We start from the raw sequence: 16,660 nt of genomic DNA on the forward strand, positions 1-16,660 counted from the left end.
CTTAAATTGCATATCACGGCAGACATCTCAAAATACATAGTCTTCTGGGGGCTAAGCATATATTAATACATTTTGGTAGAGAGGAATATAGGCCTACTGTCATATAGGTTATGTTATCGGGCATCCTTCTAATTCCCTTGAACAACCAAGATTGAACTTTTGAACTCTTTATAATTTCTATTATCTAGTCCAGTTAAAGTCCAGGGGAGGAAGCCCCATCATAGTAAAGAGGATACTAATGTGATGTGTGTAGTTCTTCATAGCCTCTTCATTTTGCTCTCAAAGTGCACGGAATTGATGGATTTTTAACAGAATGTAGAAAAAAATTCTCCCGGGGGGGCATGCCCCCAGACCCCCCTAAAGGGGCTGTGTTCCCCTTGGGGCTAAGCCCCCCCTTGTTCTTGAAACCTAGTGACGCCCCTGGTATCATATAAAACCCAATCAAACATAAACGAGAACATAAAGAAATAACTGGTTTCATGAATTGTTATTGCTGTACTGGAGAATGTGTTAATTTTGTACCTTTAATGGGCGTGACCTCGGGACTGTCTGCGTGTGAGTGTCCGTGAGCGTGAGTTGTGGCCTACAGCAGCTCGCTGCAAGTGTTCTCATTTTGTATTTGTGTTTTTTGACTGGCTCATTGTATAAAAACCTGGAAGAGCATCAGAAACTGTGGCTTACCTTGCCGACATACGACGGCATAACAGTGCCTTGATTGTTCCTTTTTTGTTCACTTTATTCTAGCGGCCAACATTTTTGTTGGCAACACAAAATTTAAAAATCAGCTAACCAATGGCTCATGACTCGAAAAATGTGTACGTTGAGGCACTCTTAAGTCCAAGTACCACTGCACAAGGCAAGTTGTATAAAATGCATAAACTTCTCACTCGTTTAAATGGAAAATGCATGGTTATATCCCACCTGATAGCTCTTCAATTTGCCCATGCATTCCAATATACAAGTGCATGAAACTGGAGCACGGTTGTGGAAGTTGGTCAATGTTGTGTTCATTTTTTTCTTACATTTGTGAGGATTATTGCTGTCAACCAAATGAAGAGGTTCCAAACAAAACCGTGACCTATTTTCTGCACACAAACGATGGGTCCGTTTCTATAAAGGGAGTTAGCTGAGCTTCACTAAAATATCTCAATTGAGAACAATTTATCATGATTTGCTGGACTGCATTTTCCATTTATTTTTAATGTCTGTTTAAGTGGCTTACACAAGTACCAATTTTTATCATGTGCTTCGATTAATAAAATATAAGTAATCCTACACATGTCAAAGAAAACTATCGGAACAGGTGCTTACTGTTGTTAAAGTGTTGTGTACTCGCGATGACCATCACAACACCTCAAACACATTCCGTATTTTCCAGACTATAAATCGCTCCTGACTATAAGTCACACCAGCCATGAAATGCATAATAAAGAAGAAAAGAACACATTTAAGTCGCACTGGAGTATAAGTCGCATATTGGTGGAAATATATTTGATAAAATCCAACACCAAGAACAGACATGTCATCTCAAAAGGCAAGTAAAAATAAAAATAGAGAACAACAGGCAGCGGGGGCAAAAATATCCCATGACTCACTACCATAAAAAAACAAAACAAGATTTCAACAATTGTCTTTTATTAAATGCATTTCAAACAGCTCATACAAAGCAGCAGTAGGCCACAATGTATGTTCTTTCATTTTTTTCATGTGAAAGCTGCCCATCATGTCAATAATAGAATCCAGGCCACACACACCAATAACAGTGAACAAAAATCCTTTTCAATTCTCAATGGTAATCATCAAAACCTATAGTAATAACATATGTGGTCAAAAGAAATGCCTTGTTGTCGTTAAGATGTTAACCCGTTTTCCTGAGAATAGGGAATCCATTTTCAGTCCCCAAATGTACAAACATTGCATTCAGTTCCTTACTTTTTCATCCAGGGGGTAGTGGGAACACGAGACATGACATATTTGACAAGACCGTATCACATAATATATAATATATATGGCTTGGTCCATCTTAACATGCACACACACACACACTGACGCTATTGGCTGGCAACCAGTTCAGTGTGTACCTCGCCCAGTGCCTGAAGACAGCTGTGATAGGCTCCAGCACGCCCGCGACCCTTGTGAGGATAAGCGGATTCGAAAACGGATGGATGGATGGATGGACACACTGACCTTGTCAGTGAGAAGCACAGACATGCAGACTTGATTGTTAATGCCGCTGTTCTCAGTGCATTGGTAATGCTTTCTATCTAAACAGAAATGTTCTGAAACCAGCTTTCCAAATAAACCAGAAGTGACCTCTTTTTGGTTCCATATGTATGCTTGTTGGAAGTCGGTTCTGCTTATCATCTCTTGGCAGGACTTATTGACTTGACCGAAAAATGCAACTCAATATATTTGGATGTTAAACATCAGAGCAATGAGAAAGATTGGGAATTAAAATAAAACTTCAAAGTCAAAAAATAAGACCAAAGGAATACAGTACGTTTAATGTTCCTTGAATCAGGAGGGATCCACCGCACACGGTTTAAGGTGGAGCCCTCCTGATTTAAGGGTCTCTCCTTCTCCTGACACCACTGGCACCACTTGAGGCTATTTCTGTGCTGTGTGAGGCAATCAATAACAATGTTTAATGTTCCCTACAACAGATTGGTAAATCAGCTGCAGAGCTTTAATATAAACACAGATTCCAATCAGCAACTTGTACTCAGCAGGTGGGTGGTAGGCAGAGTGGTAGAAGGAGATAGGTTTGGTAGGGTGTGTATTTGAGGTAGTTGTTCGGGCAGAGAGGCACAGATTAGTAGATGGTTGTTACATTTGTAGGTAGGCCCACAGAGATGGGTGGGGAAGTCAGCCAGATATCAGGTTCTTGGCTTTCAAGGAGGGATGTAAGGATAACGGCAATATTGCGATATCGCAAGATTAAAATTGACACCATGTCACTATATTAAAAGCAGCAGCTGTTCAGAGGGTCAGATTGTTTACTATTTGTGCAGTTCTAGCACAATCTGGTGGTTAGTTTATTATTGCAATTGAATTTAGATTAGGCATGTTTTGGCCACTGACGTTAAAGATCCGCACTAATCGACAGATTAAAGAGAACGTAACGCGTTTGAGTTCCTCCAACAAATTGACTTGATTCACAACGTACAGTATGCGTGCATGAGCATGGGCAACAATAATAAGTGTTATTTGTGATTATAGGTGTTTTTTGTACATTGAAGTTAAGTTGCCTGTACTACTGTTATTATGTAAATTAGTATGTTTTTTTTTCTTCCAGAATTAGCGGGGTTTTTTTTCCACAATGAGGATTTACACCGTATAAATGAGCTTTTTTCTTTTTTTTTTTTTCTTTTTTGCCAACCTCCCCACACTATTGTGATGAAAGGTTTTTTGAGCAATTGTTATTGCTCTAAGACCGCAGTGAAAACTCAGCAGGCATCTTTCGATCAGCAGATACGTATATAGTGGTTGAGGTTCACCCACTAGGCTGGAGCAGGGCTGCTGTCCAGGCAGCCCTCAAAAACCACCTCCTCGAGTTTAGCATAATGAGAAAAATCAAACCTCAAATTGCTGTCACGTGAAGATAAACAGATGAATTCCCTCCTGCTTTTAACTGTTAGCTTGGCTTCGGTTTGTGTACTGTTGCAAAGTCGAGATCTTGTCATCGGGAAACTTTCATTGTACAATATGCTTGCGAATACAATGTTGAGGAGTGAGGTATTTTTCTCCTGGATGGCGCAGGACCAAGAGAGTTAGGGGGGGAAACAAAGGGAGTCACGGGAAGTTAATACCCCAAACCACAAAGCTGGAATGATTACACACCCCACCAATGAAAATGCTCTTGTCAGACCACAAACAGTAATTTTAAACGCAGCCCAAAATATATCTTGTTCAATGAGCCATCATGGTAAATTCTGCATCTGTTTGGGCAACTGCGAATCCAAAGTTGGTCTGGCGGGAGGCCATGGTTGATAATCACTCAAAATGTAACGAACGGGACGGAACCAGAGACAGGCTTCAATGCGTTTTGCCTAATCAAGTGTTTGGGGTTTAACCCATGCCACTGAACATAAACTAAAGGTCTTTTGAGCAAACTGCATCTAATTTGAAAGTATGATGGTCTGTAAATCTTGAAAATACAGCTGAGCAGTATGCTAAAACTATTGGTCTAGTTTGTGAGCATCTATCTAGCTAGCTAGCTAGCTAGCTAGCTAGCTATTTAGCTAGCAAGCTAGCTCTCTAGCTAGGGAGTTAGCTAGCTATTGCCCATGCATTCCAATATACAAGTGCATGAAACTGGAGCACGGTTGTGGAAGTTGGTCAATGTTGTGTTCATTTTTTTCTTACATTTGTGAGGATTATTGCTGTCAACCAAATGAAGAGGTTCCAAACAAAACCGTGACCTATTTTCTGCACACAAACGATGGGTCCGTTTCTATAAAGGGAGTTAGCTGAGCTTCACTAAAATATCTCAATTGAGAACAATTTATCATGATTTGCTGGACTGCATTTTCCATTTATTTTTAATGTCTGTTTAAGTGGCTTACACAAGTACCAATTTTTATCATGTGCTTCGATTAATAAAATATAAGTAATCCTACACATGTCAAAGAAAACTATCGGAACAGGTGCTTACTGTTGTTAAAGTGTTGTGTACTCGCGATGACCATCACAACACCTCAAACACATTCCGTATTTTCCAGACTATAAATCGCTCCTGACTATAAGTCACACCAGCCATGAAATGCATAATAAAGAAGAAAAGAACACATTTAAGTCGCACTGGAGTATAAGTCGCATATTGGTGGAAATATATTTGATAAAATCCAACACCAAGAACAGACATGTCATCTCAAAAGGCAAGTAAAAATAAAAATAGAGAACAACAGGCAGCGGGGGCAAAAATATCCCATGACTCACTACCATAAAAAAACAAAACAAGATTTCAACAATTGTCTTTTATTAAATGCATTTCAAACAGCTCATACAAAGCAGCAGTAGGCCACAATGTATGTTCTTTCATTTTTTTCATGTGAAAGCTGCCCATCATGTCAATAATAGAATCCAGGCCACACACACCAATAACAGTGAACAAAAATCCTTTTCAATTCTCAATGGTAATCATCAAAACCTATAGTAATAACATATGTGGTCAAAAGAAATGCCTTGTTGTCGTTAAGATGTTAACCCGTTTTCCTGAGAATAGGGAATCCATTTTCAGTCCCCAAATGTACAAACATTGCATTCAGTTCCTTACTTTTTCATCCAGGGGGTAGTGGGAACACGAGACATGACATATTTGACAAGACCGTATCACATAATATATAATATATATGGCTTGGTCCATCTTAACATGCACACACACACACACTGACGCTATTGGCTGGCAACCAGTTCAGTGTGTACCTCGCCCAGTGCCTGAAGACAGCTGTGATAGGCTCCAGCACGCCCGCGACCCTTGTGAGGATAAGCGGATTCGAAAACGGATGGATGGATGGATGGACACACTGACCTTGTCAGTGAGAAGCACAGACATGCAGACTTGATTGTTAATGCCGCTGTTCTCAGTGCATTGGTAATGCTTTCTATCTAAACAGAAATGTTCTGAAACCAGCTTTCCAAATAAACCAGAAGTGACCTCTTTTTGGTTCCATATGTATGCTTGTTGGAAGTCGGTTCTGCTTATCATCTCTTGGCAGGACTTATTGACTTGACCGAAAAATGCAACTCAATATATTTGGATGTTAAACATCAGAGCAATGAGAAAGATTGGGAATTAAAATAAAACTTCAAAGTCAAAAAATAAGACCAAAGGAATACAGTACGTTTAATGTTCCTTGAATCAGGAGGGATCCACCGCACACGGTTTAAGGTGGAGCCCTCCTGATTTAAGGGTCTCTCCTTCTCCTGACACCACTGGCACCACTTGAGGCTATTTCTGTGCTGTGTGAGGCAATCAATAACAATGTTTAATGTTCCCTACAACAGATTGGTAAATCAGCTGCAGAGCTTTAATATAAACACAGATTCCAATCAGCAACTTGTACTCAGCAGGTGGGTGGTAGGCAGAGTGGTAGAAGGAGATAGGTTTGGTAGGGTGTGTATTTGAGGTAGTTGTTCGGGCAGAGAGGCACAGATTAGTAGATGGTTGTTACATTTGTAGGTAGGCCCACAGAGATGGGTGGGGAAGTCAGCCAGATATCAGGTTCTTGGCTTTCAAGGAGGGATGTAAGGATAACGGCAATATTGCGATATCGCAAGATTAAAATTGACACCATGTCACTATATTAAAAGCAGCAGCTGTTCAGAGGGTCAGATTGTTTACTATTTGTGCAGTTCTAGCACAATCTGGTGGTTAGTTTATTATTGCAATTGAATTTAGATTAGGCATGTTTTGGCCACTGACGTTAAAGATCCGCACTAATCGACAGATTAAAGAGAACGTAACGCGTTTGAGTTCCTCCAACAAATTGACTTGATTCACAACGTACAGTATGCGTGCATGAGCATGGGCAACAATAATAAGTGTTATTTGTGATTATAGGTGTTTTTTGTACATTGAAGTTAAGTTGCCTGTACTACTGTTATTATGTAAATTAGTATGTTTTTTTTTCTTCCAGAATTAGCGGGGTTTTTTTTCCACAATGAGGATTTACACCGTATAAATGAGCTTTTTTCTTTTTTTTTTTTTCTTTTTTGCCAACCTCCCCACACTATTGTGATGAAAGGTTTTTTGAGCAATTGTTATTGCTCTAAGACCGCAGTGAAAACTCAGCAGGCATCTTTCGATCAGCAGATACGTATATAGTGGTTGAGGTTCACCCACTAGGCTGGAGCAGGGCTGCTGTCCAGGCAGCCCTCAAAAACCACCTCCTCGAGTTTAGCATAATGAGAAAAATCAAACCTCAAATTGCTGTCACGTGAAGATAAACAGATGAATTCCCTCCTGCTTTTAACTGTTAGCTTGGCTTCGGTTTGTGTACTGTTGCAAAGTCGAGATCTTGTCATCGGGAAACTTTCATTGTACAATATGCTTGCGAATACAATGTTGAGGAGTGAGGTATTTTTCTCCTGGATGGCGCAGGACCAAGAGAGTTAGGGGGGGAAACAAAGGGAGTCACGGGAAGTTAATACCCCAAACCACAAAGCTGGAATGATTACACACCCCACCAATGAAAATGCTCTTGTCAGACCACAAACAGTAATTTTAAACGCAGCCCAAAATATATCTTGTTCAATGAGCCATCATGGTAAATTCTGCATCTGTTTGGGCAACTGCGAATCCAAAGTTGGTCTGGCGGGAGGCCATGGTTGATAATCACTCAAAATGTAACGAACGGGACGGAACCAGAGACAGGCTTCAATGCGTTTTGCCTAATCAAGTGTTTGGGGTTTAACCCATGCCACTGAACATAAACTAAAGGTCTTTTGAGCAAACTGCATCTAATTTGAAAGTATGATGGTCTGTAAATCTTGAAAATACAGCTGAGCAGTATGCTAAAACTATTGGTCTAGTTTGTGAGCATCTATCTAGCTATCTAGCTAGCTAGCTAGCTAGCTATTTAGCTAGCAAGCTAGCTCTCTAGCTAGGGAGTTAGCTAGCTATCTGTCTGTCGCTCTGTGCAATCGAAAATGTGTTTTTTGCAGGTTTACACTGAGACCAGACTGGTTTTCCTTGTTTTTTTTTTTTTTTTTTTTTTTTTTTTTTTACTGCTCAGATAACTCTGTTATCCCTCTGGTGGAAGCAAAATGCTCAGTCAGCCAGATGCATCCTGTGCGGCTTAATGTTGAAATTCTGTAAAAGTTTGTCATGGGAAGTGAGCCTCCCACCCTTCATTGCAACACCTCGAATGTCTAAATCATTTGCGTAAACCGTCACTATTGGTCTCTCGCTTCCTACAGAGGAGACTTGTACAACAATGATAGCCACTGCTACATGCACCTCTGTGGTTTCTTTCTATTGTATTATTATAATTATTATTATTGTTATTATTATTATTATATATTAAATAAATATGATATTGTACATGAAATTATTGTATTGTATTATATCATCAGGTTTAAGTTAGCATGGGATTTCTTGGGTAAATGAAAACCTATTTGACAATGTGTTCTTCCATCGAAATTGCTGACTTGTATATGTGGAAAAAGTACGTTGCTGCAGCGCTCCAACAACTTTGCACATTTTGACTGTATATGAAACCTTCGGGCTCAAGTCAAAATAAACTTTAGAGTTCAATACAAACATGCACGTTTCATGATGTATGATGAGGTGAGAGCAAAATAAGTGCCGTGGTTCGAATATAATTATTGTTTGTCTCATTTCCAGGTGCTGGGGAATCGGGGAAAAGCACTCTAGTCAAGCAGATGAAGTAAGCATGAAACACACAAGGTTGATTTTGTTTTGAGCCCTGTTGTCTGCGGCAACAAAAAGCGTTCATCTATGCGGAAACGAGAGAGCAGACTCATTCCGATGCACCGGGGCAGAGCGAAAAGCCTATTTTGCACAACATGTGAAACAAAGGCCACCGAGGCCGGTCATAGCCTGGCAAGACATGAATGGACTCCCCCAGTTCCCACATTAGACATGCTGCATGTTCACAGGAGCTCAAATTCCAGCTCAAATGACAGCTTGCACTGAAATCTTGCTGATCGCTAACATGTCCCACTTGAGCTGGAGTCATTCTTCACAGTTTTAAATATTTATACGAGCTGAAAGCTTGTTTTCTTGCTTTAATTGCTAGAATCATTCATGAAGATGGCTACTCAGAGGAGGAGTGCAGTCAGTACAAAGTGGTGGTCTACAGCAACACCATCCAGTCCATCATGGCCATCATCCGGGCAATGGGACACTTAAAGATCGACTTTGGCGACGAGGCCCGGGCGGTGAGCTAACAACACTGAGATACTTCAAAACGTAAACGTGTCATGAGCTGCATATGACAGAAAGGAATGCGTGTGTTCCCAGGACGATGCCCGACAGCTCTTTGCGCTCGCCAGCTCGGCAGAAGAAGGGACGATGTCGGCGGAGCTCAGCGGCGTGATCCAGCGGCTGTGGGCCGACAGCGGCGTCCGGGCCTGCTTCGACCGATCGCGAGAGTATCAGCTCAACGACTCTGCTGCATAGTGAGATCCATCTTACCAGTTTTATTGGTTTCCACTGAACTGCGCGCACAAATCTTGCACTGTGGAAAACAGGAATGAAACATCCATACGTTATCTGAGCGGCTTTATCCTCACAAGGGTCGCGGGCGTGCTGGAGCCTATCCCGGCTGTCTACGGGCAATAGGCACAATTACACCTCGGGACAATTTAGAGTGTTCAAATTAACATACCATACATGAGTACCCGGAGAAAACCCAGGCATGGACGGTGGTTTCCGGACCCCGAAATCGAACACATGACCTCTGCACAGTGAGGCGCATGTGCTAGCCAGTCAAGCACCATCCCGCCAGGAATGAAAAAGCAGCCACTAAATATTTCATTCTGTTTGCCGTATTGCCTCCTCTCAAGCTTCACTTTGTTTCGCACTTTCTTTATACCACAGGAATCCTCAATGGTTTCTAGTGACATTCTTATCAGTATTTCCGGAGCTTTATTGCTACGTTCCATCTCGTCAGCTTTTAATAAGAGGAGCGTTTCTTAATCGTCGGTACAGTGTTTCCACTTGAACCCAAAGGAGGCAAGACGTGTCTTGTTTTTAAAGGTCGCTGTGTGCTCACTTGCTCCTCACTCCATCGCATTCCTCAGCAAGAGGAGAGAAGCAACACCTCGAGCGATTTTGCGACCATGTGCAATTTATTGTGCTCCAAGGAAAGCGGGACTTGAAGCATTCATCTTGTAAACCGAAACACTTGTTGAATCTAAAATATTGGCTGTTTTTTTTGTTTTTTTCCGACCACAACAGCAATAGTGCTTACTTTCACCTGAGCCAATCCCAGCGGACGAGAAGTGGTACACCCTGGTTGCCAGTCAGATACACGGCACATCCAGTAATCTCCCATGTATTTGTTGTCTTACAATTCACCAAAAGCGTTCTTTATCTAAACTCCCTAAAATTACTCAAGATGTCGCCAAAACCCCGCCTAACAAGGAAAGTAGTCCAGTAATTTGGGTCAAGTGTATGGCACGGAGGAGCGACGGCATCTTTCACCGGTTAAACTCTATAACATCTAAGAACGTTACAATGTTACTTGACAGTGAAGAAAGCTTTACCGATCGCACCGTTTTGAACCTGGAACAGATTTTCAGTTGCTTACCATAAGTGTAATGGATTCTACCGAGATCTACTCGTACCAGCGCTGTCATCGAGTATTAGAAACGTTGCTTTCAGAGTTGACAGATTCTATTATGAGAGGTGTCAATTGCGAATAATGAATTACAGTCACATTTAGCGCGTTATGTTTTTTTAATCGCGTTAATCTAAATTTTAATCTCTAACTTTATTGTCTCTGAATGTGGGTTGCCTTTTCATAATATCCCTTTTCATGTGTTGGCTTCCTGTGTTCGAGTTGTTGAGGGTGGGGAAACAATTGTCAGTCACAGCCTGCATTTGTTCAAGTCTGTTTACAAACAATGAAAGACTTGATAATGCCACTTTTTTTGTCTCTTGATCTGCCTCAATAATGTAATGAATTAAAAATGAAAATAGGGGTTTTCTCAGCACTTTTTAGATGAGATTAAAATATAGATTAATTACAACAATTAATTACAGATCATAATTAATTAATCTCACTTTTTTTTTGAATCGCTTGCAAGCACTATCCATTATGGTCTGCAGTGTGATTGTATCACCTGAGCGCACTTTGACCATATTTCTTTACCGCAGCTACCTGAACGACTTTGACAGGCTCTGTCAGCCCAACTACATCCCGACCCAGCAGGACGTGCTGCGGACGCGTGTCAAGACCACAGGCATCGTTGAAACTCACTTCACCTTCAAAGATCTCTATTTTAAGTGAGTAAAAGCTACACGTACACCTAACTGGGCATACGAATAGCCAGCATGTTTTGTGCCATGCAGCTGAGAGTTTCTGGATTCAAATCTCAGCATCCCTGTGCTCTGTTTGCTCGTGTGTTTGTCTTTTTACGAAGTGGTTTGACTTGTTTTCAGATGTGCAGGCGATGATGGATGATAAATGATTTATTGTCTCTTTATAGTCAAACACGAGTAACTGCAGCCACGTATGTGCGCAAAGGAAGCGTTGTAGGATTGAAAGAATAAAAAAAAAATAATAATAATCTGACCTATGCCGCATGAAATCCAGCACAAATCACGTTGACCTCCAGATCAGGTTATGGCATGCATAAGAAGAAGAAATTTTATTTCAGCCATTATACATAGGGAGATTTTAAAAAAAAGCATATGTTATAAATGAATGGGCAGAAGTAGAGTTTATGAAATTAAGCCACAGTATCTTTGTGTTGTAAACGTGAAATAAACAGTTATATTTATTCATCACTTCTTTCTACCCCCAAATTTGCTGCTGTAGACTGTAAATTTCCCCAGTGTGGGACAAATAAAGGATATCTTAATCTTAATCTTAAATAAATAACTAAATGGTTGATGACCTTAATATAAGTTTTGATAATTCCGTTTTATGGATATTTCATACATCAAATTTGAAAAAACAATCCAATACGAGGATTCAGTATTTGTTTTGAAATCATATAGTGTGAAAATGAAAAATGGGGATCATAGCAGCTATTTTTCTAGTCGTCAAGTCAAGTCAAATTTCTTTCTGTCGCCCTTAATTACAGAAACGTCTCCAAAGGCTTCGCATGCCCACACTTGACAAACATTAACCACATTCCCGGATCCAAACCCCCAGTCAATCAATCAATCCAATTTTATTTATGTAGCTCTTTTCATACATAAAAATGCAGCTCAAAGTGCTGTGCAATTAAAAACATCCAAAATACAACATAAACACACACACACACACACACACACACACACACACACACACACACACACACACACACAAAACACGGGCACATGTCCTGATAATCAACATTAAAAATGGCATGGCTAGGAACAGAGAAACCTTGAAAGAAAAAAAAAAAACACCCAAGGGGACACATCTACAAGAATGACAGCCACCACGCCTCCCCAAAGATATAAACGTTTTCTTACAAACAACTGACAGTTTTTAGAAATACTGTACAGAACATTTCATCACCGTTGTGGGTTTTGTCATGGAGAAAATTTGGCAAGCTGTACAGCGACGAGGTGTGGACACTGTTGGCAATAGTCTACAGTCCCAAAACCAATCAGGATTTAGGACGCAATGCACTGTCAAAAAAAAAAACAAAAATGCACGAAAAAAAATCTGTGCAATCGTGAAGCCGTGTTATAGCGAGGCCTCTTATCTCATGATTGTTTTTTTTGTTTTGTTTTTTCGCTTGTTTTCTTTCTCTAGTCAGATTAAATATTGTTGTGTTTTTGACGAATTCCATTGTTGTTTTTTTCCACAGAGCACATTTTAAGCCTGTGCGCGATTTAATTGAAATGTATTCCACGGCAATTTATCTGCAACAAACTGTCTGCTGTTATCATGACTTAAGGAGACACGTTATACCCGCAAGTTAGCCACTCATATTCATTTTTTTTTTTTTTTTATTCCTGACTATCATCACGTGGCAGGAAAGGTGATATGAAAGGAGGCATTCATTCTCACATGAGAATAAAGTTTGAATGGTCTTGAAACTGAAATGATATTTATGCAGCCTTGGTTCCTGTGTGTGCAGGATGTTTGACGTGGGTGGTCAGCGCTCAGAGAGGAAGAAGTGGATTCATTGCTTTGAGGAAGTCACAGCCATCATTTTCTGTGTTGCTCTCAATGACTATGATCTGGTCTTGGCTGAGGATGAGGAGATGGTTTGTTCGTTTTTCCTTCCCCGTCTCAAATTTGAACAGGCGTCGACGGCCATGTGAGATGCCATTCTGTTGCTCTCTCTTTCCCCTCAGAACCGCATGCATGAGAGCATGAAGCTGTTTGACTCTATCTGCAACAACAAGTGGTTCACAGACACCTCCATCATCCTCTTCCTCAACAAGAAGGACCTGTTTGAGGAGAAGATCGACAGGAGCCCGCTCACTATCTGCTACCCGGAGTACACAGGTAGGATCAACTGTTGCCTCATTCACCATTTCATGCACAAATAACGATAACCGGATAACCTGAGAAGCTGTCCACTGTCGTAACCTGCAGTCCCTGTAAGAGTAAAGATGTAGCGCAGGCATATTGCAATTTTTGCGTCACATCGAGTTGCTTTGTATGTACCTTAAATGTATCATGTTAGGAACAGTGTATCCAGATGCGTCTCACAACACGTTGCGCTTCAAAATAAAGGGCTTACACTTGATCGGATTCTGGCAATTGGAATTTCTCTGCCGTTCAACTCATGGGAAGCCTCGTATGTCAGTCAGAACTTTGATTATGTCGCTGTTAACTGGTGGCCAATGCTAGCAACTCCTCCGTGAAAGAACAGGTGGTTTGGCCATCTTGGGGCTTTTTCCGAAAGACGACACAAATATGTGGAAACAAGTAGCTGTTCAATAGGTTATACAGAAAAAATTGTGCCAATGGTAAATTGGAAATGGAATACGGGCTCTTTGTAATTTCAATCAGTTTTTCCATTGATGCTTGGGGGGGGGGGAATGAGATTGTCGCATACAGTTGTCATATTTACGAATTAAATACGACAACATACACCACACACATCGGCAAAGCACCGAAACTGTCTGCCTGCGACGTAATCAATCCACCAAAATCCCGTTACACCATTTGCGCCACCACTTAGACCTGCTTTTAGCCAGTCAGTCTAAAATTTCGTCTTTTTGTCACCAAATTGCCAGACGCTGCGGGGACATGACAGCTCCATCCACCGCAGCGCCCAGTGAAGCAGTACGCATTAACCAAATTCAAAATCGTGCTAAACTAGGCCGAAAATAAAGATACGCCTGAACACACTCTACTTTCTATCGCCACATTGTAGCTGTTCCCGGCAAACTAGACTTGTCACGAACCGTATCCTGAGGATATTTCATCCAATTTGAACTAAATGTATACAACATCAGAAGCTGTACTTTCAAGCTAATATAATCAACATTTGACTCCTACTGTGCATTGACCAGCCGCTCTATTCATACAAAATATTTAACAAGGAAAATCTTTTTCACGTATTCAGATGCATGCATACATCGTTATCAAGCAGAAAAAAAAGATTGTCGTTATGAATGAAGTTTCCTTCAGATAGTTTCCTCAAATGTGTTGATTTCAGTGAATCGTAAGATCGTAGATGTGTCAGACCAGTGTTTCCTGTTGAGGTGACGAGGCTCCGCCCCCACCGAGATTGTTGATATTCCATTCTTGTCACCACAAACCAAACAGCATAACACAGCAGTGTTTTCAGTATTGGCTCTCAATAATACAATGTGACGTTGATGTGATGTTATCGCTGGCCTTGATAGAATGCATTGTACACATATTTATAGTTCACTGTGTGTTTTTTTTCTTTTGTTTTTGTTTTTTTTGTGTATAAACCACTCTGCTGTGTGTGTTGCCTATTTTTCCAATTTTTTTTTCGGTGTGTGTAAAGGTGAGAATTCGTACGAGGAAGCGGCAGACTACATCAAGGTCAAGTTTGAAGACTTAAATAAACAAAAGGACAGCAAGGCGATCTACACCCACTTCACTTGCGCCACGGATACCAAGAACGTGCAGTTTGTGTTCGACGTCGTCACCGATGTTATCATCAAAATCAACCTGGCGGATGTTGGGCTCTACTAAGCCACAAAAGGTGAGAGCAGCACGAACTTCACAGCTTCAACATTTCTGTTCAGTATCACAGACTAGCTTGATGATCGTGAGCCTTGTGTGCATTCACGCATTTTCATTGGGAAAATTGTTTTGAGCAACTTTGCGGCATATTGTGTGATCTTTATTCGGGTTCAGGTACCATATTTTCCGCACTAAAAGGTGCACATAAAAGAATTCAATTTTCTTAAAAGCTCACAGCGCGACTTAAAATCCGATACACCTTGTGTATGGTCATTACGGTAATATGTCAACCCCAAAATGGCTCCTTGCTCGAGACATGCTTACAACGCAGAGTTCAAACTTAAGGCAATCGGTTTCGCAGTTGAACACGGGAATAGAGCAGCTAGCGGCAAGAGAGTTCAACGTTAACGAATTAATGTTATAACTTGCTGTTGGTTAAGTGAACTGTGTCGCTGCTTTATTAAATAAATTTTACTGACATATGATCGCTCTGTTGGCGTTTCCTTGAGCGTAGCTCCCATCTAGTGGATGCATTGTAGATTGCGTCTTATAATGCGGTGCGTCCAATATATGAAAAAATTACAAAATAGGCCATTCATTGAAGGTGCGCCTCATAATCCAGTGCGCCTTTTAGTGTGGAAAATGCGGTAATACGTTTTTTTGTTGTTGTTTTTTTTAAATACAGAACAATGTGTCGGGTTTTCAGAATTTGTTTATTTTTGACTTCTTACTGCTTTGAACATGAAAAAAACAAACTTTAACAAGGGAGCAAAAAAATAAAAATGACGTAACACGTATTTTATCTGTTATTTGTTCCAGGTGTCTAAAGGGGACTCTGGTCGTCTTGACTGCTATGTGTTGTCTGCATAAGGTGCAGTGCAGTGTTTTACACAAGGACAAAGATGGTGCCGTCTGCACCAAGTGTCGCAACCACCATTGTGTGGACTTGCTTCATGATACCTTTTAGCCTTGGCCGGATTTTTGCTGGGATGGAGAGATTGGTGAGAGCGGCTAGCCAAGCAATCCCTGCGAGTTCTTTGCTTGGTCTTTGCATTCGGGGCAGGTAATCGACAGCGTTGAACACCTTACAGTATGTCTGTTTTCACACGGAAGCAGCTTATGTGTTAATTCACTTCATCCGGTTAAATGTTTTTCTTGCAAGTAGTTGGATTACATAGCTCTTATTTTGAAATTGGCTCCCAGTGTTGCTTTGGAGTCTTTGAATGCCAACTTTCATAGGGGACATTGTTTTACATATAGGTCCTGGCTTCGCTTAGCATGAAGTCTAATAAATTCCACAGCAGCACAATCTGATTTTTGATTATATCGAACGATATCACTGCACTTAAATTCATCAAGGAAAATTATGTAATTTCTTGGCTCTATTTTTTCATATAGGAGGCTCAGTCGTGAAGCCATTTTTACCCCCCCCCCCCCAAATGATTAAAAAAGTGCATATTTGTTTAACAGCTCTCACTTCATACTCGGGAGTCCTTTATTCTTTCCCTCGTGTCCTGTTCAAAGAAGGCCGATCAATCATTTTTCCCATTTGGAATTTGCATGTCTTTGCTCTGCATTTATATTGGCTCATTTTAACATCATTAGCCGAGAGGAAGGAAAAAAAAAGCTGCCCTCCCCTTTGATTCGTTTTAAATCAAAACCTCCCACCAGATCGGTGATGTCTACCTTGAAGACTTAAAAACGGCCACTTCCAAACAAAGCGCCGAAGGTTGGAATGGAAATGGAAAATGGGATTTATAGGGACACCTGTGAAGCGTGATGACCTGTTGCCCGTGTAGTACAACACACCGTAGACATGAACCAGGTCGCCTGCCCGCAGTGAAAGACAACAGGGA

General features: G+C 40.9%; 1 protein-coding gene across 1 annotated transcript in view; it reads left to right on the forward strand.

Annotated features, from left to right (window-relative positions):
• The window catches only part of gnai3 (guanine nucleotide binding protein (G protein), alpha inhibiting activity polypeptide 3), an 18,130-nt gene extending 1,710 nt beyond the window's left edge, over positions 1-16,420 (forward strand). Inside the window, exons 2-9 of the mRNA XM_019862980.1 lie at positions 8,348-8,390; positions 8,763-8,904; positions 8,987-9,144; positions 10,847-10,975; positions 12,769-12,898; positions 12,989-13,142; positions 14,623-14,823; positions 15,624-16,420. Coding sequence (XP_019718539.1) covers positions 8,348-8,390; positions 8,763-8,904; positions 8,987-9,144; positions 10,847-10,975; positions 12,769-12,898; positions 12,989-13,142; positions 14,623-14,813 — 947 coding nt within the window. The 3' untranslated portion in view covers positions 14,814-14,823; positions 15,624-16,420. The remainder of the gene's footprint in view (positions 1-8,347; positions 8,391-8,762; positions 8,905-8,986; positions 9,145-10,846; positions 10,976-12,768; positions 12,899-12,988; positions 13,143-14,622; positions 14,824-15,623) is intronic.
• The last annotated feature ends 240 nt before the right edge of the window (positions 16,421-16,660 follow it).

This window comes from Hippocampus comes, unplaced genomic scaffold, assembly GCF_001891065.2.
Source record: "Hippocampus comes isolate QL1 unplaced genomic scaffold, H_comes_QL1_v1.1 scaffold1, whole genome shotgun sequence".
In the NCBI taxonomy this organism is placed as follows: Eukaryota; Metazoa; Chordata; class Actinopteri; order Syngnathiformes; family Syngnathidae; genus Hippocampus; species Hippocampus comes.